General features: G+C 43.1%; 1 protein-coding gene across 2 annotated transcripts in view; it reads right to left on the bottom strand.

The window, feature by feature from the left end:
- The window catches only part of LOC120064479 (Krueppel-like factor 12), a 161,527-nt gene that overhangs the window by 43,966 nt on the left and 90,985 nt on the right, over positions 1–26,576 (bottom strand). For both annotated transcript variants that reach the window (XM_039015083.1, XM_039015084.1), the window contains exons 3-4: positions 11,157–11,736; positions 1,208–1,343 (exon numbers count right to left, since the gene is read on the bottom strand). In XM_039015083.1, coding sequence (XP_038871011.1) covers positions 1,208–1,343; positions 11,157–11,736 — 716 coding nt within the window. The remainder of the gene's footprint in view (positions 1–1,207; positions 1,344–11,156; positions 11,737–26,576) is intronic.

Here is a 26,576-nt window from a genome sequence, read left to right as displayed (position 1 = left end):
ATGGGGACTGGTCTTGATAAATCAATTAGTTTTTTATTTTCACTGAATATGCATTTGGGTATCGGTTAGACTATAATTACACAATTAGGGTGTAGAACTGTTATGCTCTGAGTGTAACCTTTATTTAACTAGGCAAGTCAGTTAATAACAAATTCTTATTTACAAGGACAGCCTACTCCTTCCTGCCTGTCGGGGAATTGAACCCCAGTCTCCCACGTGCCCGCACAACAGAGGGATTCTTTATCTAGATAGCCCAGTACTGTGGCCTACTCCCGACCGTCACATTGTACAGTACTATATTTTCCGTTCAATCCTAATGGAAACCAGAGGGTTTTTTAGTTTTCTTGGAATAGAAACACAATACTATTAATCAAATGAATTAAGCAAAATGTCTTAATCAGTCCCATATACTATGTTCTTACACAAAAAGGGTTTAAATTCTCTAGTATAGCCACTACGGAGGCTATCAAATGCTTCTCAAAGATGCCCTCTGGTGGTCAAACTAGCACTAACTAGCATTAATGGTAACAGTGGTTGACACTTAAATAACGTGCCATAGAATTCTGCAGCAACATGCAAGCTGTGCTGCAACTTTTAAAGGACGAACCACTGTACACGTATACAAGGACTAGATATGTGGTAGTAGAGTAGGGGCTTGAGGGCACACACTTAATTTTTTGTGAAATCTGCTGTGAATGTATTGTAATGTTTTTAAAATTGCCTTCATTTTGCTGGACCCCAGGAAGAGTAGCTGCTTCTACCTTTCTATCACTGGATTTGAACATGCAACCTTTGGCACCAGAGGCAGTTACATATGCCCATCCACCATCCCTGACCACACCAGCCTATCAAATTCAAAACCTGCTTGAAGGAACAGCGCTCACTGTTGCCCCTAGTGGCTGGTTTCCACGTCAACTCCCAACGTCCTCAGACATGGATGGACGTTGAATACTGACTTGTATCACGGGTGACCTGGCTGGGTTAAAGTACGAGTGCTGGGTCTTGAAGTTTCTACGTTTAGGGGGGAAGGGAGAGCAGACTGAAACACTGGTTCTGATTATCAGACTACACTAGGATGGATGGGGTAGCCCTGACTCATCTTATTATACACAGATGGACTAGACACATGGGGAGGGTGGTAAAGGCTATACAGAGGGACATAAAATACACAAACACACACACACAGAACACACACTCTGGTACTTACTTCTGTACGGCCCGTGCTATAGACAGAGCAGTAGATCCGGTCTCGTTAACGCTGTCCAGTGTGACATTGGGCAGGTCGTCATCTTCACTGTCACTCTTGATATGCCGTGGCAACAAGCCGTTGTGGTCAGTGCGGGCTGCCATGGAAACAGACAGAGAACAGTAAGTCCCACATTTTCTATTCTATACTGTAGCATGTGATACTGTCAAGAGGTTACATGAGTTAGACAGACAGATATACTATCTTTATTCGATCACTCTGTTGTAGAAGATCATTTCCCTGCAAAGCAGGAAATGCAAATTGTAGCGTAGAAGTTAAAATGTCCGACTTGATTTACTGTAGGGGCTGAAATTATCGCAAAGATTCGCAAAAAATACTGTATAAAATAAAATAAATACTTATACTGAGCTATATTGTATGCACAAAAAAAGTGGGAAATTATATTATTTTAAACTAACATTCTGTACACTGAGTGGACAAAACATTAGAAACACCTGCTCTTTCCATGACACACTGACCAGGTGAACGCTATGATCCCTTTAATCCACTTCAATCAGTGTAGATGAAGGGGAGGAGACAGGTTAAAGAAGGATTTTTATGCTTTGAGACAATTGAGACATGGATTGTGTATGTGTGCCATTCAGAGGGGGAATGGGAAAGACAAAAGGTTTAAGTGCTTTTGAACAGGCATCCCAGTTTGAGTGTGTTAAGAACTGCAACACAGCTGGGTTTTTTTACATTCAACATGTTCCTGTGTGTATCAAGAATGGTCCAACACCCAAAGGATATCCAGCCAACTTGACACAACTGTGGGAAGCTTTGTAGTCAACATGGGCCAGCATTCCTCTGTAAAGTTTTTGACACCTTGTAGAGTCCATACCATGAAGAATTGAGGCTGTCCTGAGGGCAAAAGGGGATGTCCCTAATGTTTTGTTCACCCTGTTTTCAATATCTTTCAATTCCTCACCTTTCGAGGGTAACGGCACTGAGCCTTTCCCCCCAAAAAAATTCTGAGATTGGAGAATACATTGGGATACACTGGCCTCTTCAGTTCAAACCATAGGTTTTCAAAGGGGATCAGAGACTGAGCTGGTCATTGCAAAATGTTGATTTTGTGGTCAGTTAACCATTTCTTTGTGGATTTTGATGCTTGTGGTTTTTGTCTTGATAGAAGATCCACTTGCGGCCAAGTTTCAGCCTCCTGGCAGAGGCAACCAGGTTTTGGATAAAATGTCCTGGTACTAGGTTAATCATCATGCGTTGACCTTAACAACGGCCCCAGGACCAGTGGAAGCAAAATAGCAAAAAAAATAACATCAAAGATCCACCACCATATTTTACAGTAGGTATGGCATTCTTTTCTCCTTCATTATTTTGATGCCAAATCCACTACTGGTGTGCGTGGCCAAAGAGATCTATTTTCATGTCATCTGATGATAGGACCGGTTCCATTCCAAGTGCCAATGCCGTTTAGCACACGCCAGGCATTTACATTTGGTGGATGGCATGAAAATATAGCTGTTTTGTCACACACACCAATATAGTTCAGTATTTGTATTTAATACAGTCTTCCTTGCTCATCTTTATCAAGGGTGCCAATAATTTCAGACCCCACTGTATACTAAGATTTTTTTTTATCAACACCTACAAAAATGTATATTATTTATAATTCACATTTGCTGTTGCTGCAGGATTTTCCTGCTGTGAGAAACTAGTCAAATTAAGATAGGATATATGTATGATGTTTGTGCTGCCATTAGACACAAACACAGAAGACAAAGACAGAAGTCCCATATTACGTTATACTTTATACTCTACCATATACAGACACAGACAAGCCGATACACTTTACAAGCCAAAGAGTTTTATCTATCAACAACCACTACAACAACAACTTTCGGATGGGACGTTAAACGGGTATCCTGACTCTCTGAGGTCACTAAAGATCCCATGGCACTTATCGTAAGAGTAGGGGTGTTAACCCCGGTGTCCTGGCTAAACTCCCAATCTGGCCGTCAAACCATCACGGTCACCTAATAATCCCCAGTTTACAATTGGCTCATTCATCCCCCTCCTTTCCCTTGTAACTATTCCCCAGGTCGTTGCTGTAAATGAGAACGTGTTCTCAGTCAACTTACCTGGTAAAAGAACGGATAAATAACAAAAATAAATAAAAAATACAGGTTGTTTTAATCATGTCGTACTGTATGAATAACAGTCCAACATATCAGACAATGTTTTTAAATTTTCTGTAGAATAATGTGCTCTTACTGCACATGGTTTCCAGTTACTGGGGATTTTGTCAATACTTTTTTAATTTCCCTCTATGTGGCTGTTTTGGTATTATTCAAATGACCTGTCTGACACCGATGTCTGTCTCATTCCTAGTCGTATTGCTCTGACATACTTTCTTTGAATTTCATTCATACTCGTATACGAAACATTCAATTTCATTCACTGAATTTCACTCAAAGAAGAGCTTGATGAAGGCCACTTCACTCATAGAAAACCAAATGTAAGAATTTGAATAATGTAGCTATGTCTTCTCTCCTCTGCATTTAACAGCAATCAAAGCCCCAGCCCTCTTGCCCTCCACCCTTTCTGCAGACCAAAATAGATACTGAAAACACCCAGTACATCCTGTATGGTAGACTGTCTGAACCTCTGAGTGTGCGAGCGTGCATGCGTGCGTGCGTGTGTGTTTGGCACCACAGGGAGTGACAATGCTCGTGCCATGCTACAGGCTGTTAGGCTGACGACTCACACAAAATTATTTCGCTGTTCTGTCGTTCGCTACATTCTTTAGTACGACACTGCCATCATTGAAGTTGTTTGTGGTGACAAGGGTCGTTGTACTTAACATCAGTGTTTGGATCGTCTCTAACTAAAGCAAATTCTGAATTTTCAAACCATCGCTTTACCCACGTGTGTTCTGGCTCTAGCCCAACCTATTGGTTTCTGGACTAATCAGACGGCCCTGAATTTGTCCGTATTCGGGGAGCGTCGGGGAGGTACTCCAGACTCATTGTGAAGAAGAAACTAACGCCAATGGGCATGGCGTAGCAATTGGCAGGAGCAAGGAGTATGGGTAGCCAGGCAAACAGGCTGTCCTGCCCTCAGATCAGTTGTCTGGTATGATTGACAGCTCCTGACAGGAAGTGCCTGCAGGGTCTACACTGAGGATGGGCCCACCCCAGAGACACCCCAACATGTGCAGACACTAACAGGCACTAATACACATATGCACACACACACACCCATTATTAGCCACTATCGCCCCCGCCTTGTAGATAAGAAGCTGGGTGGTGCGGTGTATTTGGGCGTTGTTGTTGTCTCTGAGCAGTGGGTGGGGGATGTTGCGATAGTGATAGCCCGTCAAGTGTGTTTGTGTGTCTACATTCCCATAGTCCGTGTGAGATTTTAGACAATTTGTTCAAAAGCACATCTCTCCTACAGCAGACTAATGTTCAGACATCTTTCTTTTATAAAAAAAAAAATGTTATGAAAGGTTGTGAAATATTATTTTACAATAAATTCTGTAAAACACATTCAGGCATTTGCCTTTCATGTATAGAGGTATGAAATGATATGTTAAGAAAGACAGCTTTGCTCACTGTGTAATCCTGTGGTGGGTAACAGGGACCACAGTATGTACATGATCTTCATTATAGACCACTGATAGTTGTTTTAGAGCTGGGCAAGAACAAAAGCCTGCACTCCCCGCAATAGGCATGAGGTTGCCCCATCCCTGATCATCCACAGCTTCATTTTCCTCGGTAACCAAGCTCAATTCTACATGTGTGAATTCTCTTTTCATTGACCAGGCCAAATGTGACCCTTGACCTGGGAGCAATGCTCTATTGTTGCTAATGTTCCCTCCACAACCTCTCCAATGGGTGACTCATTGGATATCTGACCAGGGCCTTCAGCCAATCTCTAGCTAAGCATTCTCCTGCTCTCAGAGTAGTAATATATGGAACACATACAGTACATGGTATAATACACAATACACACTTGTGTTGGGGTTCAATTCCATTTCAATAGTCACTTAATTCAGAATCATAGCGGAAAATTGTAATTGTAATCGGAATTTCAGATTACTTCATAAATTGACTGAATTGAAATAGAAATTGAATGCATTCTGTACCAATTCTGGTATTTGTATTTGTATTTGTATTTGTATTTATTATGGATCCCCATTAGCTGCTGCCAAGGCAGCAGCGACTCTTCCTGGGGTCCAGCCAAATTAAGGCAGTTCTAAAAATATTTTTACAATACATTCACAACAGAATTCACAACATGTTAAGTGTGTGCCCTCAGGCCCCGACTCTACTACCACATATCTACAACACAAAATCCATGTCTACGTGTGTGTATAGTGTGTATGTTATCATGTGTATGCATGTGTCTCTGCTTATGTTTGTTTTGCTTCACAGTCCCCGCTGTTCCATAAGGTGTATTTTTATCTGTTTTTAAAAAATCAAATGTTACTTCTTGCATGAGTTACTTGATGTGTTCCATGTAGTTATGGCTCTATTTAGTACTGTGCACCTCCCATCATCTGTTCTGAACTTGGGGTCTGTGAAGAGACCTCTTGTGGCATGTCTTGTGGGGTATGCATGGATGTCCGAGCTGTGTACCAATAGTTCAAACAGACAGCTCGGTGCATTCAACATGTCAATACCTCTCATAAATAAAAGTAGTGTTGAAGTCAATCTCTCCTCCACTTTGAGCCAAAATAGATTGAAATGCATATTATTAATATTAGCTCTCTGTGTACATCCAAGGGCCAGCAGTGCTGCCCTGTTCTGAGCCATTTGCAATTTTCCTAAGTCCCTCTTTGTGGCACCTGACCACATGACTGAACAGTCGTCCAGGTGCGACAAAACTAGGGCCTGTAGGACCTGCCTTGTTGATAGTGTTGTTAATAAGGCAGAACAGCGCTTTATTATGGACAGACTTCTCCCCATCGTAGCTACTGTTGTATCAATATGTTTTGACCATGACAGTTTACAATCCAGGATTACTCCAAGCAGTTTAGTCATCTCAACTTGCTCAATTTCCACACTATTCATTACAAAATGTAATTGAGGTTTAGGGCAGTGGTGTAAAGTACTTTAAGAAAAAATACTTGAAAGTACTACTTAAGTATTTTTTGGGGATATCTGTACTTTACTTTACTATTTATATTTTTGACAAGTTTTACTTTTACTTCACTACATTCCTAAAGAAAATAATGTACTTTTTACTCCATACATTTTCCTGACCCCCAAAAGTACTCGTTACATTTTGAATGCTAAGCAGGACAGGAAAATTGTCTAATTCACACACTTATCAAGAAAACATCCCTGGTCATTCCTGCTGCCTTTGATCTGGTAGACTCACTAAACACATGCTCCGTGTATAAATTATGTCTGAGTGTTGGAGCGTGCCCCTGGCTATCCGTAAATAAAAAAACAAGAAAATGGTGCCATCTGGTTTGCTTAATATAAGGAATTTGAAATTATTTATACTTTTACTTTTGGTACTTATTAAGAATATTTTAGCAATTAAATGACTTTTGATAAGTTAAGTATATTTAAAACCAAATACTTTTACACAAGTAGAATTTCACTTTTACTTGAGTCATTTTATATTAAGTTATCTTTACTTTTACTCAAGTATGACAATTGGCTACTACACCACTGGTTTAGGATTATAGTGAATGATTTGTCCCAAATACAATGCTTTTAGTTTTTTAAAATATTTAAGACTAAATTATTCCTTGCCAACAATTCTGAAACTAACTGTAGCTCTTTGTTAAGTGTTGCAGTCATTTCAGTCGCTGTAGTAGCTGACATGTATAGTGTTGAGTCATCCGCATACATAGACACACTGACTTTACTCAAAGCCGCTTTACTCAAAGCCAGTGGCATGTTGTTAGTAAAGATTGAAAAAAGTAAGGGGCCTAGACAGCTGCCCTGGGAAATTAATGAATCTACCTGGATTATGTTGGAAAGGCTTCCATTAAAGAACACACTTTGTGCCACGCCCTGATCTGTTTCACCTGTTCCTGTGATTGTCTCCCTCCAGGTGTCGCTTATTTTCCCCAGTGTATTTATCCCTGTGTTTCCTGTCTCTCTTTGCCAGTTCGTCTTGTATGTTTAGTCAAGTCAACCAGCTTGTTTTTCCCGTACTCCTTTTGCTATTCTCTTTTTTCTAGTCCTCCCGGTTTTGACCCTTGCCTGTTTCTGGACTCAGTACCCGCCTGCCTGACTTATTCTGCCTGCCTTGACCACGAGCCTGCCACTCTGTACCTCCTGGACTCTGATCTGGTTTTGACATTTTTGCCTGTCCACGGCCATTCTCTTGCCTACCCCTTTGGATTATTAAACATTGTAAGACTCCAACCATCTGCCTCCTGTGTCTGCATCTGGGTCTCGCCTTGTGCCTTGATACTCTGTGTTCTGTTAGACAGGTAACTATTTATCCACAATATAGCAGGGGATGTAAAGCCATAACAATTACGTTTCTCCAGCAGCAGACTATGATTGATAATGTCAAAAGCTGCACTGAAGTCTTACAAAACAACTCCCACAATCTTTTTGTCATCAATTTCTCTCAGCCAATCATCAGTCATTTGAGTAAGTGCTGTGCATGTTGAATGTCCTTCACCTATAAGTGCACTGAAAGTCTGTTGTCAATTTGTTTAGTGTAAAATAACATTGTATTTGGTCACACACAATTTTTTACGAAAGTTTACCAAGGGTTCGTAACATGCTGATTGGTTGGCTATTTGAGCCAGTAAAGGAGGCTTTACTATTCTTAGGTAGCAGAATGACTTTTGGTTCCCTCCAGGCCTGAGGGCACACACTCTCTAGTAGGCTTAAATTGAAAATATGGCAAATAGGAGTGGCAATATCGTCTGCTATTATCCTCAGTATTTTTCCTTCCAAGTTGTCAGACCCCGGTGGCTTGCCATTGTTGATAGAGAACAATACTTTTTTCACCTCTTGGTACACAGTGCATTCAATGTGTAACAGTTAGAGAGGTGTTTACTATATTTCATAGATGCAATAATATACAACAAAGCATGTCCTATACACACTCTCTAGTATGCTGTCTATCTTGATGCTACTCTCTCTTCCCCCATCTACCAGGTCAGCTGCTGTCTCAGAGCAGTGCAGACAGTGACCATAACGGTCTCGAATAATATGGGTCTGGAGGCAGGAGACAGACATGGTGTTATTGTCGGACCTGGGTTCAATTAGTATTCAAACCCTTTCAAAACTGGGATGGATTGAGCTTGTTTGGGTCAATTAAACCAAAGGCATACAGTAATCTCCAAAAGTGCCAAACTCCACCCATCTGGTGCTCCAGACAGACAAGCAAACACTCAAAGTATGTCGAAAGATTTCAATCACTATTTGAACCCAGGTCTGAGTATTACAGCGGGAAGAAAACACAGCCAATACTAAAACTACAACTCTGTCTCTGGCTTTCCTGTATAGGGTCTTCTTTCCCACCAAGACTGAGCACCTATATTCTCAGCAAAACCCCTAATTATACAGGCTGATAAGTAGAGACGTTAGTTGGAAAACGTGTATTTGGAGCGAGGGAAGGGGACACAAAAGAGGAGTACATGGTGGAGAGGTGAGAAGAGCCTTGGCGCGTTTCTTTCTTTCTCTCTCTTTCTTGCCTGTTGTTTCCAGTCAAGCCTAGTTTCCATGGAAACCTGCTCCCGGAGACAGATATGAGAGAGGAAGGGCACATGCCCCTCTCTCTGAAAGAGGATGGCCAACCTGAGTGTGTGTATGGGGGGTGGGTGGGCGGTAGGGCCGTGTCCGTGTGAGAGAGAGAGAGTGAAAAGAGAGAGTGGGAGAGGGAGAGAAGAGAGCTGTTCTTTCATAATTCTATTGATCCTACACTTCATTACAGTCCGGTACAGATGATGCATACAGCAAAAGCAAATCCCAAGGAGACATTATGAGACCAATATAGTGACTGCATCACAGTATGATTGCCAGTTATCAATATATCAGGGATAAATGGCACATCCTACAAAGAAGCACAGTGTGGAGCTGTGGTCCAGTGTTAACACTCCTGGCTCCATGCACGTATGTGACACGCCGCAGGAGACTGGGATTCAATCCCGAGCGTTCCCTTCTCTCTGTCTCTCCTGCTCATCTATCTCCCACTGTTTCAAATCTGTCTGTCAGCACAATATGAAAGGAGAGTGACTCGCCATAGAAGAAGAACAATAATGTGTCATATGAGGGGACAGGTCATGTAATCGTACAAGAAGCATGATAGTGTGCATTCCACTACAGTGAAAGGACGGTACAGTACTTTGGCTCGCTCTGCAGTGCTTCTCCAACCAGAGAAACCATTTGTTTGGATATCATTGCAGTACTGCCAAACCCAATGACTCTACAGTTCATTGCCATGTTCTTTCTGTAACGTCTTACGCTATATCACCCATTAAACACATGTATGTACACACACGCACACGCACGCACACACACACAGTAACTGTACAGTACAGTACAATGCAATGCTCTGAGTGCCTCATGTTCTGGCTGTATCACCACAGTGACTGTGTCTGCCCCACCCCAGGGCTGACCCCGATTCCCCTGCTCTCCACTCACACACTGGGTGGAGCTGGTGGTGTTGCTGTGTATGTGTGTGTTTGTGTGTGTGTCTGTGCTCTCAATGTACACTGCCACCCATCTTCAATATTGGTCTCCACCCTATTACGCAAGCCTTGTTTTTCCTCTCTTTTGTCCTCTCTCCTCTCCCAGAATGCAGACACCCAGCGTTTAAAGCGCCCGTCTCAATGGACCCTCCCGCCTACCCAATGAGTGGGTGTGTCAATCTGCCAGGGAGTGACGGACAGCAGCCTCAGATAAACAATGTTCTTTTACAACAAACTGCTCCCCAGTGTACAGCCTCCAGTCGACTTGACAGAAACACCCAAAGTCACTAGTGGTTTACGCACGCTGACTATAAAACCACACCCTGTAGCGAGCCTGCCTGCTCCAAAACAGAAGTATCAGTCAGAGCGCACACACACATACAAGCATGCATGCAAACATGCACATACAGAGCAAATGCACAAGCACAAATATTAGGATTTATTATTTGTATTATTACAGGCACACGCACACTCGTCTGTCTGTCTGTCTGTCTCTCTCTATCTCTCAAATCTAAGTATAACCCAGACCCAGATGTGTGCTTTAGATTAGGGGAGAGAAATATGGCAGCCTGCCTGGTCCTCGTTACCTTAACTGGAGGCAATAGGACGGCCGAGGAGAAAAATCCTCACACTTACAGACGGAAAGCTTTTCATCCTCTAAATCTCATCTCCTCTCAAAAGGACTGCGTTATCTTCTGGGGACCATCTTTAGCATAGAGCACACACAGGCCTGTCATTACACCGGACGGTGTTGTCTTTCTCTGTCTCCTGTCTCTTTTTATGTCTGACCTGAAGTGTTCTCACACTGTATTGTAGACATTGTCTGTTGAGACAGAAGGGAGGAGAAGGCAGGACTATGTAGGGGTGGCTAACTTTATCCCAAGTAACTCCAACTATGGCATTGGGATGATAAGGCAGGAAGATGTTTAGTATGATGTTAGTATGATGTGAATGTCAGGCTGTTGAGTTCGGGTACAAGACAATACATGCAACTAAACAGTAATGACACTGTTGTGACACAGTGTACAGTAACTACACTACATGGCAAGGTACTTGTCCCACTTTTGCCATATACTGTACATTCCAGTAAAGAGTGAAAAGAGAAGAGCGAGGGAGGAGAAGACTGAAGAAAATTAGGAAATGAGAGAAGGTAGTCTTCTGCCTCATCTCACCCGACTCTTCAAGATGATGAGAGAGGGAGAGAGATACAAATAAAGAGATATAGATAAAGAGAGCGACAGATTAGAGAGAGAGAGAGCACGCTCTTTGTCTCACCTTTGCCATGGTGGCTCTTGTGGTCGTCCAGCAGAGGTAGCATGATGGCATTGTTGTGGAGGCTGGAGGGTGAGCGCACGGACGTGGTGTGCATGAGGGGTAGCGACTGCACCACCACAGGGATACGATGCACTTGGTGGCCCCCCATTTTACCCCCTACTCCTCCTCCGCCCTGTACCCCTCCAAGGTTCAGGGGGCTTGAGGGCGGTGGCGGCACGGGGTGCATGATGTGCAAAAACTGCTGTTGATGATGATGATGATGACCCCGGACAGCAGCTCCAGGGGCTACCAGGGGCCCGGGCGTGAGCACGGACGAGGCGGAGGTGATGACAGACAGAGAGGAGAATGACAATGATGAAGAAGAAATGGAGGGTGGCGAGAAAGCGGAAGTGACAGGAGAAGCCGTGGAGGTGAAGGACGGGGGTGAGGGGCGGGGCTTGTTGATTGACAGGTCGACAGGCTCGGTCTGTGTCTGGAAGTGGGGGTCATGGGAGAGCAGGTCCTCAGGAGGTTCAGGTTTGACTTTGCTCAGCAGGAGGGGGACGGTGTCCATCGTGGGGTAGCTGTGTACTTTGGGGGACTAAAGAGGAAAAGAGAGACAAATATCTGATTATTGATCCAACATCTGTATTAGTCATGTGATGGTCTTCCCTTTGGTATGCATATCACTTAACCCTGCCAAGAGACACACACTATTGACCTTTGGGGGATTGAGGGAGGAAAGGAAACACCAGTCAAAAGATCCATGTTCTATATATGATCTACATGTGTCATGATTATACACCTATACATATAGCCCATTGGAACTACTACACAAGCTGTGGCCAAAGACCGATTCCTGTGGCAGAAAATGATTGCCGCCTTATGTCCCATAAATGATGAAGATGACTAAGTAAGTAAGTATTGGAACTAGCTTGTCTATGTGTACTACAGTGTCCATATTAACAGCCTCAATCTCAGAAGGACTTGTATCAATCTTTCATTCAAAGGTAACATAAATACATAGATTATGATGTATGACAGAGATATGATGACGACATATGTCGCACTGATATTTACTAGATTAGAGAGGATGAAGTATGTGAACATAGTAATATCCTCTTGCTCATGGAAGCTGTCAACTAAAGAAATGACTAATCTGCCGTAACTATGATGTCATAGACCGAGAGGAAATGATGGGGAACGTTTGGTCTCTTCTCTCTCTACTGGCATTTATTACTTTCTCTCTTCAAGTGTTTCTCTCTCTCTTTATGGCCCTTGTCACCTCTTATTGTGCTTATCTCTCATTTTCTCTCTTCTGGCCCTTCTCTCTTTCTCCTGACTATTTCCACCCTATCATTCTCTCTCTCTCCCTCTCTTTCTCCACCTCTCTCTCTCTCTCGCCTGGCGTATGTCTCTTTCTCCTTCCTGGTTTATATCCCTCCCACAGGAACACAGCTCTCTTGGCTCCCCCATATCTCTCTTAAATCTCCTTTTGTGATGGTGGAAAAAACATTATATGGGCAATCATCTGTCCCAGTCCTCTTAAGGCCAATGCCGGTGGTTCAGTGTGTCCCTCCATGCACCCTATACTTAACAAATCCCAGGCCTCTAAGACACATTGTTCTGTCTGTCCGGAGGCATTTCATAACACTGTTTATCTCAACTTAACTATCTAGGACATACCGCTGTCAACTGCTAGCCTGCTGCTGTCAATAGACAGGACTCTCTGAACGTGGTGGCTACATGAAAGGCCCTGTTTTAAAACACAATTATTACAACGTTTTAAGAAGTAAATCGACAACAGTAGGTGCATGAATAATCCTGTAGAACGTTTTAATAGGAATGTATACAATCCATAGATGCAAACTGTCCATTGTATTTATTAGTCATCTGTTACCAACAAGGTTACACTTTACTTTAGGTGTCCTTACACATTTACAGAACCTTTATAACAGCTACATAGCACATTATAACATTCATCATAAGCCTTCGTTAACAGTTATTGAAAGTTATTAATTATTAGCAACAGCATGTTATATAGCTGTTATAAAGTATTTATGAATACATACAAAGGACACCTACAGTAAGGTGTTACCAGATAAATGAGGCTGTGTGTGAATGTTACGCTCCCCAACAAGAAACCAAAAAACTGTCTCTCAAACAGCCGGGGGAACTAACAAAGAGTCACTAACAACAACCAAAACAAAACAGGTAGGGGTTTCGAAGGGGTTCTCAAAGACACCTATGTCCACTAAAAGTTGCAAGCAACAAGAAATATGGGTCCTAATGACTGATTAACGAGACTACAGGTGCAACACATCCTGACCAACAAGGATGATTCCAATCAGGGCAAGCCATACCCAAACAGAACCAACCTCTATAATCCAAATCGAAAACGAAATTGAAAACAATATTGAGCAAAACCCAAATGCCTATAACAGTGGAAAACGTACACTGGTATACATTTGAACTTGTTTACACTGTATACAGGGTTGAGGAGTAATGGATTACAAAAAAACTGTAAATGCAATCCGTTACATTACCAGCAAAGATATTGTAGTCAGATTACAGATACCTTTTGAAAAACTAGATGATTGCTTCTAGGATTTCTTCTCAAGTCAAAAAGAATGTTTGCCAAATAAATATTTTACACCTTTCTGTTTTCTCAATGACATTCAAATCAGCTGTAACGATGTGCGCTGAGAGTCGGGAAGCAAGTTCAGGGTGTGAGTTTTTTTAAATAAATAAATGAAAACATAACACAAAACAAGAAACATGACAGAGATATGATGACGAAACAGACATAGGTTTGCACTGATATTTACTAGATTAGAGAGGATGAAGTACGTGAACATAGTGATATCAACGCACAGACATGAAACTGAAACAGAAACAATGACGCCTGGGGAAGGAACCAAAGGGAGTGACATATATAGGGCCGGTAATCAAGGAGGTGATGGAGTCCAGGTGAGTGTCATAATGCGCATAACGATGGTGACAGGTGCGCGCCATAACGAGCAGCCTGGTGACCTAGAGGCCGGAGAGGGAGCACAAGTGACATCTGCATTGAAAAAAGGCAGCAAAGTTTGTTCTGCTTGTGCGAGTCTGACCACAAGTCAGAAACACTATGATGACACGCTAAATGCGTTTGATGGATCGCAGGATAAGAGCAGGAATAGGCTTCTGTAGGATACTTCCAGTGATGTGACTATTGTCGGCATTCCAAAGATTCTACAACTTGAATAGACTCTTAGAGGTAATGACTACAGCAGTGGTGTAACCTACGGGCAATACAGATATCACATAAGCCCATTAGGCTACATAGCACAATGATCACACTGCTGCTCTCTCATTTAGCTATTTGCGCCTTACGGATTGTAGTTGTTGTGGATGGCTGTTCACAAATGCATATGTGTATGTAAACCCAATAATGGTTGAATTGAAGAAGTTGAAGCATTCTATCAATCATTGCTTTTGCAACATGGGGTGTATTCATTACGGAAACCGTTTACCGTTTAAGAACCAAACAGAAGTAAACTGATCAAACTGAGCAAAATGAGAGTTTCTATTGGACAAATTCAGGTAGGTCCCGCCCCGTTTCATTCTGTTTACTTCCTTTTAAGAAACGTTTTGCAACAGAATTGGCGTAATGAATACGTCCCAGTGGACAGCCAGTGGAAAATGCGCTCTTGCAACAGCTGCATAGTGTGGATCCCAGCCTATGGAATAAAAGTTTATACCACTCCCCCGTGGTATTGTGCTGCATACTGTCAAAAACAAGTTGAATTAAGAACACCACGAATGGGGCTTTTACCGCTCAATCTAATTTGTGCTGATTCAAAAAAAGGCCATAGGCCTAACAGAAACATGTTCAAACTCACACACTTTTGATAGACAAACAGCTGCAAATTATTGAGATATGAAGGTGTCACCAACAAAAACATAAACAATAGATCTATAGCAAATGCAGCATATGGAATACATTTTTCACATGCAAATAGGTAGTGCTCGGTAGTGCTCAAAGCATGCCATTCTGAGAGGAGCATTTATTTTTCAACTCGAATCAATGAGCCCAATCAGGCATCCATGACAACAAAATCATAAACAACAGAGTAGGCTAATTAGTCCTTAGTTTTGGGGTTATGCTCAGGTAAAACAATTTGACTAATCTATATTTCCATATTTCCTTCTAAGTCCTATTTTTGTAGATCAAGATGTATTAAAATTGGAATGACTGAAAATCTGACAGACTCTGTTGTTTTTTATGTAAAGATATAGCCTAATTGTATTATTATCTATAGTAGAAAACTGTAGGTTAGAAGAAGCCTACATAACCAACCGATAAAGTAAAATGCAACATCCATTTATGGCCAGCTATCTAATCTCTGACATTGATTTATCCTGCAATAGGATTCATTTTTGTCTTCTTCGCATGCCTCTTAAGCAGGTTGACTTTTAATGGGATGCGTCTTGGCAGAACTGAGCTATTTGTGCAAAGTCAAAATTAGCTATATTTAAATGTTTATGAAAACAAAAATTTGGGTTAGGGTTCGGCATTAGGGTTAGGGTTCGGCATTAGGGTTAGCAGGGTGGTTAAGGTTAGGGTTATTTAAGGTTATATTTAGGCATAGTGTTAGCAGTTTGCTTAAGGTTAAGGTTAGGTTTAAAATCAGATTTTATGACTTTGTGGCTGTGCAAGCTCCTAACCTGCGACTCCCTCTTAAGGATCCGCCCCTTTTTTTCAATTTTTGCCTGAAATGACTTACTCAAATCTAAGGGGAAAGTAATCTGTAAGTAACTGAAAGTAATTAGATTATGTTACCGAGTTTAGGTAATCCAAAAGTTACGTTACTGATTACATTTTTGGACAGGTAACTAGTAAATGTAACGGCTCATCCTATATAACTATTGCTGTACACACCTTTTCTATTCATATACTGTCCATAATGTCTATACACACAATCATATAGGCTACATATATATTTATATTCCGGACTCTGACATTGCTCATTATGATATTTCTTAATTCTTTTCATTTTATTTTTGGGATTTGTGTGTGTTTTGTATTGTGAGGTATTACTGCACTGTTGGAGCTAGAAACATAAGCACTTTAATTAACCTAAAAAGAAAGGGGTCAATGCAAATAGTCTGAGTAGCCATTTGATTAACTGTTCAGCGGTCTTATGGCTTGGGGGTAGCAGCTGTTAACTTCTCTAGGGTAGGGGGCAGCATTTTCACGTTTGGATGAAAAGCATACCCAAATTAAACTGCCTGCTACTCGGGCCCAGAAGATATGATATGCATGTAAATGGTAGATTTGGATAGAAAACACTCTAAAGTTTCCAAAACTGTTAAAATAGTGTCTGTGAGTATAACAGAACTGATTTGGAAGGCAAAAACCTGAGAAAAATCCATTCAGGAATTCGTTTTTTTTTTTGGTTTTGTAGTTTTCTATTCAATGCCATTACAGTATCCATTGACTTAGGACTCAAATTGCAGTTCCTATGCCTTCCACTAGATGTCAACAGTCTTTAGAAATTGTTTCAGGCTTGTGTTCTGAAAAATGAGGAAGTAAGAGAAGTCTGAATGAGTGGACCCTAAAGTGTCACAGAGCTTTTTCATGCGAGCGACCGAGAGTGTGCCTTTCTTGTTTACCTTTTATATTGACGACGTTATTGTCCGGTTGAAATATTATTGATTATTTAGGCTAAAAACAAGCTGAGGCTTGAATATAAACATAATTTGACATGTTTCTATGAACTTTACGGATACAATTTAGATTTTTTGTTTGCCTGTTTTGACCGCGTTTGAGCCTGTGGATTACTGAAGAAAATGCGTGAACAAAACTGAGATTTTTTGGATATAAAGAGACTTTATCGAACAAAAGGAACATTTATTGAGTAAATGAATGTCTGCTGCGTGCAACCATATGAAGATCATCAAAGGTAAGGGATTAATTTTATCTCTATTTCTGACTTGTGTAACTCTTCTACCTGGCTGGTTACTGTTTGTAATGATTTGTCTGGTGGGCTATGTTCTCAAATAATCGTAAGGTATGCTTTCGCCATAAAGCATTTTTAAAATCTGACACCGTGGTTGGATTCACAAGAAGTTAATCTTTAAACCTATGTAAAATATGTTTTGTTTTCAGAATTTTTATAATGAGTTTTTCTGTATTTGAATTTGGCGCCCTGCAGTTTCACTGGCTGTTGACGAGGTGGGACGCTACCGTCCCACATACCCTAGTGAAGTTAAGGCAGGGCTGATTTTGCAGCCCTTTGCGAGTGAATTCCCTAATGAGGCAGACCATTTCCAGCAAAGCCTTGGCCCCCCGCCACCCAAATCAAGACCACGTTTCTGCAGTCTAAACTGTCAGTCTGTCTGTCTGCCTTTCTGTCTGTCTATCGTTCTGTCTGCCGTGTTGTGTTGGGGTGGTGTGTGCATGTGTGTGTGTTAGGGGTGTGAACGTTTAAAATTGTGATCGTTAATGTTAAGAAAAAAACTATGTTTTTTAGTTTTTTTCTCCCTCAAAATTACCTTTGCGAAGCATGCAAGATAAGACATTGCGAGATACAGATTACATAGACACATGTGCACAGATCTTTCTGCCTGCCTCCTCCCTCTAACTACCGTGGCTCGCCTGCTCTTTCTATTCGGTAATGATGCGAGTGTGTGTTCAGTCTTTGGTCTACTGCGTGTAGAATATCCTAGCCTATAGGTTGCAAATTGAGAAATCATATGACTAAACTCAATAAAATAAGAAGAAACTATACTATGAAACAAAGATAAATGATATAAAGAATGATAGTAAAAAGCTTTTGAGCATCTTAAATAAAATTCTGGGCAAAAAGGCAAACTCAGCTCCATCATTCATTGAATCAGATGGCTCATTCATCACAAAACCCATTGATATTGCCAATTACTTTAATACTTTTTCATTGGCAAGATTAGCAAATGTAGGCATGACATGCCAGCAACAAATGCTGTCACAACACATCCAAGTATATCTGATAAAATTATAAAAGACAAGCATTGTTATTTTGAATTCTGTAAAGTGAGTGTGTAAGAGGTAAACTTTATGTTGTTGTCTATCAACAATGATAAGCCACTGGGGTCTGAGAACTTGGATGGAAAATTATTAAGGATGATAGCGGATGATATTGCCACTCCTATTTTTCATATCTTCAATCTAAGCTTACTAGAAAGTGTGTTCCCTCAGGCCAAGAGGGAAGCAAAAGTAATTCCGCAACCCAAGAATAGTAAAGCCCCCTTTGGTCGGCTATTTGAGCCAGTAATCAGCCTGTTACCAACCCTTAGTAAATTTAGGAAATAAATAGTGTTTGACCAGATACAATGCTATTTTACAGTAATCAAATTGACAACAGACCTTCAGCATGCTTATAGTGAAGGACATTCAACAAACACAGCACTTCCACAAATGACTGATGATTGGCTGAGAGAAATTGATGATAAAAAAAATTGTGGGAGTTGTTTTGTTAGACTCCAGTGCGGCTTTTGACATTATCAATCATAGTCTGCTGCTGGAAAAATGTATGTGTTATGGCTTTACATCCCCTGATATATTGTGGATAAAGAGGTATTACTACACAGAGAGTGTTCTTTAATGGAAGCCTCTCCAACATAATCCAGGAAGAATCAGGAATTCCCCAGGGCAGCTGTCTAGGCCCCTTACTTTTTTCAATCTATAGTAATGACATGCCACTTGCTTTGAGTAAAGCCAGTGTGTCTATGTATGCGGATGACTCAACACTATACATATCAGCTATTATAGCGAGTAGCTAACAAAGAGCTGAAGTTAGTTTCAGAATGGGTGGCAAGGAATAAGTCAGTCCTAAATATTTCAAAAACTAAAAGCACTGTATTTGGGACAAATTATTCACTAAACCCTAAACCTCAACTAAACCTTGTAATAGATCATGTGGAAATTGAGCAAGTTGAGCTGACTAAACTGCTTGGAGTAACCCTGGATTGTAAACGGTCATGGTCAAAGCATGTTGATACAACAGTAGCTAAGATGGGGAGAAGTCTGTCCATAATAAAACACCGCTCTGCACTGTCGACAAGGCAAGTCATGCAGGCCCTAGTGTTGTCACACCTGGACTACTGTTGAGTCATGTGGTCAAGGTTGTCTCAGAACAGGGCAGCACGCCTGACCCTTAAATTAACACGTAGAGCTAACATTTATAATGTGCATGTAAATCTCTCATGGCTCAAAGTGGAGGAGAGATTGACTGCATCGCTACTTGTTTTTCACAAATCATACTAGCACATAGCTCAGACACCCATGAATACACCACAAGACATGCCACCAGAGGTCTCTTCACAGTCCCCAAGCCCAGAAAAGACTATGGGAGGCGCAAAGTACTACATAGAGCCATGGCTATATGGAACTCTATTCCACATCAGGTAACTGATGCAAGCAATAGAATCAGATTTTAAAAAACAGATAAAAATACACCTTATGGAACAGCGGGGACAGTGAAGAGACACACACACAGGCACAAACACACACTTACACATACACATTATAAGACACGCACTCTACACACACATACACATGGATTTTGTATTGTAAATATGTGATAGTAGAGTTGTGGCCTGAGGGAAAACACTTAATGTGTTGTGAAAAGTGTTATGAAATGTAATGTCATGTAATATTTTAAATTGTATATAGCTGCCTTAATGTTGCTGGACCCCCGGAAGAGTAGATGCTGCCTTGGCAGCAGCTAATGGGGATCCATAATAAATACAAAACACAAAACGATGACAGGCCATGTTTTACTGAAGTTGCGAGACATTACAAGCCAAACAATTGGGAGATACAACATTCCTAGTGCACGGTTCCGGCTCTGTCTGCCTGGTGGCCAACCTGCAAGTACTGTGCCCCTCTCCTTTCTCTCCATCCCTCACTAGCTTTATGAAACATGTTTGTGTTTGTGTTCTTGGGTGTAGGTCCACTTATCATTCTCCTCCGTTCCAAAAACACTGAACCTTAGGAGTCGAGGAGTCTTGACTCTCAGAAATGTGAGTTTGCCCCTGGGAGTCGACTTGCAAGCAATCAATTATTTTGTAGTTGACTCTCCACCACTACGTCTTCGTCGTTAACAGTTTGGAAAAATATCAGAGAAAGGCCAGCGACAGCAGCGAAGTCCTGTGCGGCAATACTTTGAGAAGTTAAATGAGAAGGTGGTGAAATGCAAACTGCGCGAAGTGGAATTGATCTACAGTAATGGTAGTGCAGGTGCAATACTTAACCATCTGAAAAGAACACACTGTGAGACCCAAACTGTTGCTGGCAGCAGTGCAGCTGCATCGTGAATTAACATGGAATTGTATGATTTCTTCCTATTGTTTCAAAAAATTTGTTTAAATGTTACGATTTGTCTCATCCCTAGTGTGTGTTTGTGTGGTAAATGGGATGTTCAATCTGATAGGACGATATATCACATCTTGGAACACTTCAAAGTCAATGTGAGCTGTTCACATCCTGCCCCTGATTCACACTACTGGCATCACTAGACATATGGATAGCAGCTTCAATCACAACCTATTAACCAGGAGAACAAATACACTTTTGCACTCAGACACTCCACCATAGACAATGACTGTAAAGACCTTGATGTCACTGACTGCTAAAGCTTTTCCCTTGTTCCTTCTCTTTTGTCTCTCTGTCAGGGTCAGACACAAAGGGGTGCATTTCAATAGATCTTTATCTTTACTGATCTGAAAGTACAGCATACATAAAAGCAATAGGTTGAATGACTACCAGGAATGTAATCTCACCTTTTTGTTAGGGTCAGACACCATGAGTCTCAATAATCTAAAGTTGCTTCCTTTCCTTTTATCATCTTATCTCCTTTATCTGCACATATCTGACAACACAGCAAAATATGGTGGATAACTACCAGGAATTGTGCTTTCACCTTCTAATGTCAGTGCAGATGGTGGAAAGGAGATGAGTATTCACTTCAGACTAATGAGATGCAGCCTATAGGAAAGCTATGCTCAGTCGCCAATCGAGCCCTAGCCCATTGTCTTACACCTAATAGCCTTTGCTATAGGGAGTTATATAACATACTCAGATTATTTCGGAACAACCCCACTGACCCTACGCCAGACCATGCCTCTACTAGAATCCTTTCCTTTATGTATTTCCTGTCAATTGTAAAAGATTGACTCGATTGACTCGTGTCACCAATGATACTCCTGCGGTTTTCAAAAAACGCAGAGGGCTTGTGTAACGATTCTCTAGCTCTTCCTCCTCCTCGGACGAGGAGAGGCGAGACGGATCAGATGACCAATACGCAGCGTGGTAGTTTGACATTATATTTATTAAACAAGACAAAAAACGAACTATACTTGATACTAAACAAAATAACAAAACGAATGTAGACTGACCTGAACGTAAGAACTTACATGTAATGAAGAACGTACGAACAGGGAAAACAGACTACACAAAACGAACGACCGAACAAACAAACAAACCGAAACAGTCCCGTGTGGCGCGACAAACACAGACACAGGAGACAACCACCCACAACAATCAATGTGAAAACACCTACCTTAATATGGCGCTCAATCAGAGGAAATGAAAACCACCTGCCTCTAATTGAGAACCATATCAGGTCACCCTTTAACAAACATAGAAACACATAACATAGACTACCCACCCAAACTCACGCCCTGACCGTCAAACACATACAAAATAACAGAAAACCGGTCAGGAACGTGACATAACCCCCCCCTCAAGGTGCGTACTCCGAACGCACCACCAAAAGTCTAGGGGAGGGTCTGGGTGGGCGTCTGACCACGGTGGTGGCTCAGGCTCTGGGCGAGGTCCCCACCCCACCATAGTCAATCCCAGCTTACGTCTCCCCCTTAGAATGACCACCCTCATATTACACCCACTTAATTTAAATGGTAACCTTAAGATAAGGGGCAGCACCGGGACAAGGGGCAGCACCGGGATAAGGTAGCTCAGGACAGAGAGATAGCTCAGGACAGAGAGGTAGGTCAGGATAGAGAGGTAGCTCAGGATAGAGGGGAAACTCCGGACTGAAGGGCAGCTCCGGACAGAGAGACAGCTCTGGACTGAGGGGCAGTTCTGGATAAATGGCAGCTCTGGGCTGAGGGGCAGCTCATGACTGGCTGACGGCTCTGGACGCTCATGGCTAGCTGACGGCTCTGGACGCTCATGGCTACCTGACGGCTCTGGACGCTCATGGCTGGCTGACGGCTCTGGACGCTCATGGCTGGCTGACGGCTCTGGACGCTCATGGCTGGCTGACGGCTCTGGACGCTCATGGCTGGCTGACGGCTCTGGACGCCCATGGCTCGCTGGCGGCTCTGGCAGATCCTGTCTGGCTCTGGCAGATCCTGTCTGGTTGGCGGCTCTGGCAGATCCTGTCTGGTTGGCGGCTCTGGCAGATCCTGTCTGGTTGGCGGCTCTGGCAGATCCTGTCTGGTTGGCGGCTCTGGCAGATCCTGTCTGGTTGGCGGCTCTGGCAGATCCTGTCTGGTTGGCGGCTCTGGCAGATCCTGACTGACGAATGGCTCTAGCGGCTCCTGACTGACTAACGGCTCTGACGGCTCGGGACAGACGGGCGGCTCTAATGGCTCGGGACAGACGGATGGCTCAGACGGCACTGGGCAGACGGATGGCTCAGATGGCGCTGGGGAGACGGATGGCTCAGATGGCGCTGGGGAGACGGATGGCTCAGATGGCGCTGGGGAGACGGATGGCTCAGATGGCGCAGGGGAGACGGATGGCTCAGATGGCGCTGGGGAGACGGATGGCTCAGATGGCACTGGGCAGACGGATGGCTCAGATGGCACTGGGCAGACGGATGGCTCTGGCCGGATGAGGCGCACTGTAGGCCTGGTGCGTGGTGCCGGAACTGGAGGCACCGGGCTAAGGACACGCACCTTCAGGCTAGTGCGGGGAGCAGGGACAGGGCACACTGGACACTCAAAACGCACTATGGACCTGGTGCGTGGTACCGGCACTGGTGGCACCGGGCTGAGGGCACGCACATCAGGACGAGTACGGGGAGAAGGAACAGTGTGTACAGGGCTCTGGAGACGCACAGGTGGCTTAGTGCGTGGTGCCGGAACTGGAGGCACTGGGCTGGAGACACGCACCATAGGGAGAGTGCGTGGAGGAGGAACAGGGCTCTGGAAACGCACTGGAAGCCTGGTGCGTGGAGTAGGCACTGGTGGTACTGGGCTGGGGCGGGGAGGTGGCGCCAGAAATACCGGACCGTGCAGGCGTACTGGCTCCCTTGAGCATTGAGCCTGCCCAACCTTACCTGGCTGAATGCTCCCCGTCGCCCGACCAGTGCGGGGAGGTGGAATAACCCGCACCGGGCTATGTAGGCGAACCGGGGACACCATGCGTAAGGCTGGTGCCATGTAAGCCGGCCCGAGTAGACGTACTGGTGGCCAGATATGTAGGGCCGGCTTCATGACATCCGGCTCAACGCTCAATCTAGCCCTACCAGTGCGGGGAGGTGGAATAACCCGCACCGGGCTATGAACACGTACAGGAGACACCGTGCGCTCTACTGCGTAACACGGTGTCTGCCCGTACTCCCGCTCTCCACGGTTAGCCTGGGAAGTGGGCGCAGGTCTCCTACCTGCCCTTGGCCCACTACCTCTTAGCCCCCTCCCAATAAATGTTTGGGGTTTCTTCGCGGGCTTCCAGCCACGTCTCCTTGCTGCCTCCTCATACCACCGCTCCTGGGCTCTCGCTGCTTCCATCTCCTCACGAGCGCGGCGATATTCCCCAATATGAGCCCAGTGTCCTTTTCCCTCCAATACTTCTTCCCATGTCCAGGATTCCTGTTTCGTAGGCCACTGCTCGAACTCACGCTGCTTGGTTCTGGTTCGGTGGGTGGTTCTGTAACGATTCTCTAGCTCTTCCTCCTCCTCGGACGAGGAGAGGCGAGACGGATCAGATGACCAATATGCAGCGTGGTAGTTTGACATTATATTTATTAAACAAGACAAAAAACGAACTATACTTGATACTAAACAAAATAACAAAACGAATGTAGACTGACCTGAACGTAAGAACTTACATGTAACGAAGAACGTACGAACAGGGAAAACAGACTACACAAAACGAACGACCGAACAAACAAACAAACCGAAACAGTCCCGTGTGGCGCGACAAACACAGACACAGGAGACAACCACCCACAACAATCAATGTGAAAACACCTACCTTAATATGGCGCTCAATCAGAGGAAATGAAAACCACCTGCCTCTAATTGAGAACCATATCAGGTCACCCTTTAACAAACATAGAAACACATAACATAGACTACCCACCCAAACTCACGCCCTGACCGTCAAACACATACAAAATAACAGAAAACCGGTCAGGAACGTGACATAACCCCCCCCCTCAAGGTGCGTACTCCGAACGCACCACCAAAAGTCTAGGGGAGGGTCTGGGTGGGCGTCTGACCACGGTGGTGGCTCAGGCTCTGGGCGAGGTCCCCACCCCACCATAGTCAATCCCAGCTTACGTCTCCCCCTTAGAATGACACCCTCATATTACACCCACTTAATTTAAATGGTAACCTTAAGATAAGGGGCAGCACCGGGACAAGGGGCAGCACCGGGATAAGGTAGCTCAGGACAGAGAGATAGCTCAGGACAGAGAGGTAGGTCAGGATAGAGATTGACCACTGTTCTATTGCTTGCATTAGAAATATGAAATTGAAAAACTCTGATAATTATGAATTATACACAATGGTGAGTTCTATAACCATCACCAGTAATAAACAGAGGAAAACAGCATCTAATGGTTTAACTGTAGATTCTGCTGCATGCATATAGATAATATCCCCGTAATCTAAAATAGACATTAAAGTGGCCTGGACAATTTCCTTCCTATTAACAAAAGTCAGACATGCTTTGTTTCTGTAAAATAAACCAACCTTGAACTTCAACTTCTTCACCAGCTCAGTGACATGTTTTTTAAATGACAGTTTGTCATCAAGCCAGATACCAGGATATTTGCAGGAAGGAACTCGCTCAATTTGTGTACCGTTTAAACAAGTCTATACAAATTAATTTAAATCTGGGTTATGGGACCTAGCACTAACCAATAGTGACCTCTGCAGTGCTTGAAAATCAGACTTAAAATGTGAAAAGGCTTGGCCAACCGATTGAGCAATGGATACAACACTATATAATCTGCATACAAATTAATATATATATATATTTTTTTTGTTTGTTATTTATATAGATTGTAAACAGCAGTGGGCCGAGAATCGAACCGTGGGCCACTCCTTTATATAACTCAAAGAAGTCAGATTTGACGCTATCTACTGTACCTTGATGGCCTGAGTTATTTTATTGCGATAATTATGAAACCATCGGCAAGCATCAGTACTCAACTATGTCAAGGACAGTTTACTCAACAGAATAACATGACTAACAGCTTTTGAGAAGTCTACAAACATGGCAGCACAATACTGAAGTTTTTGTTACATTTTTCCCACCCCAGGCTTCATGATCTATATTATTCAGAACTGTTTTCTACTAGATGCATACCAGACCTGTTTTAGCACTTCTTCTCATCCATTTATACCTCTGTGGCTGATAAACATGCCCTTTTCCAGTGACTCAGAATCCAAAAAACAAACTAACTCATGGTACTCTCCTGCACTCTCAGACCTCCTCTTGATAAGAAATCAAGCCTGGCCCAAGGCTATACAAACTGGCTCGTGAGCTGAATGGCAGCTATTTAGACAATTGAGAAATAGGTGCACTGCCCCGGTTAAACAGGCCAAATCAAACTACTTCATTAGTGCAATGACAGATTGTTAGTGATCCCTCTAAATTCTGGAAAACCATTAATTCACTGAAGTGGGGTAATTGCTCTACAGCCCTGCCTATGCAAGTAGTTTTAGACTCCTCCGTCATTACTGAAAAAGTTACGATGCTTTTAATCAGCAATTTATCTCAGCTGGTTCCCAAATTTAAAGAAATGGTGGTCATACTGGTCTTGGTCAGTCAGTTGACTGTTCCTCCCACATACAGCCTCCAGTTGACTGTTCTTCCCACATACAGCCTCCAGTTGACTGTTCTTCCCACATACAGCCCCCAGTTTACTGTTCCTCCCACATACAGCCTCCAGTTGCCTCGATGGATGATCAGTCAACCTCATGTGACTTGGGAAATGTTATTCAGGGTTTTATTTTTTTGAACTCACAGAAACAGAATTTCTTGCTGCCTTATAAGCTATTGACAACAAGAAGTCATTAGGGGCTGACAATTTAGACCCGTTTTTGTTTAATAATCTCCCCCTAGAGTCGATTGATGCACCGGTGGGTCAATCTAAGTAACATAATAAAAACATCCCCACCAAAATCCGAGATAACTGTTTGTTTTCCTGGGCTGCG

This window comes from Salvelinus namaycush, chromosome 19 (genome assembly GCF_016432855.1).
Source record: "Salvelinus namaycush isolate Seneca chromosome 19, SaNama_1.0, whole genome shotgun sequence".
Classification (NCBI taxonomy): Eukaryota; Metazoa; Chordata; class Actinopteri; order Salmoniformes; family Salmonidae; genus Salvelinus; species Salvelinus namaycush.
The sequence above is the reverse complement of the archived record's forward strand: the minus strand, read 5'-3'. Positions and strand labels throughout refer to the sequence as shown.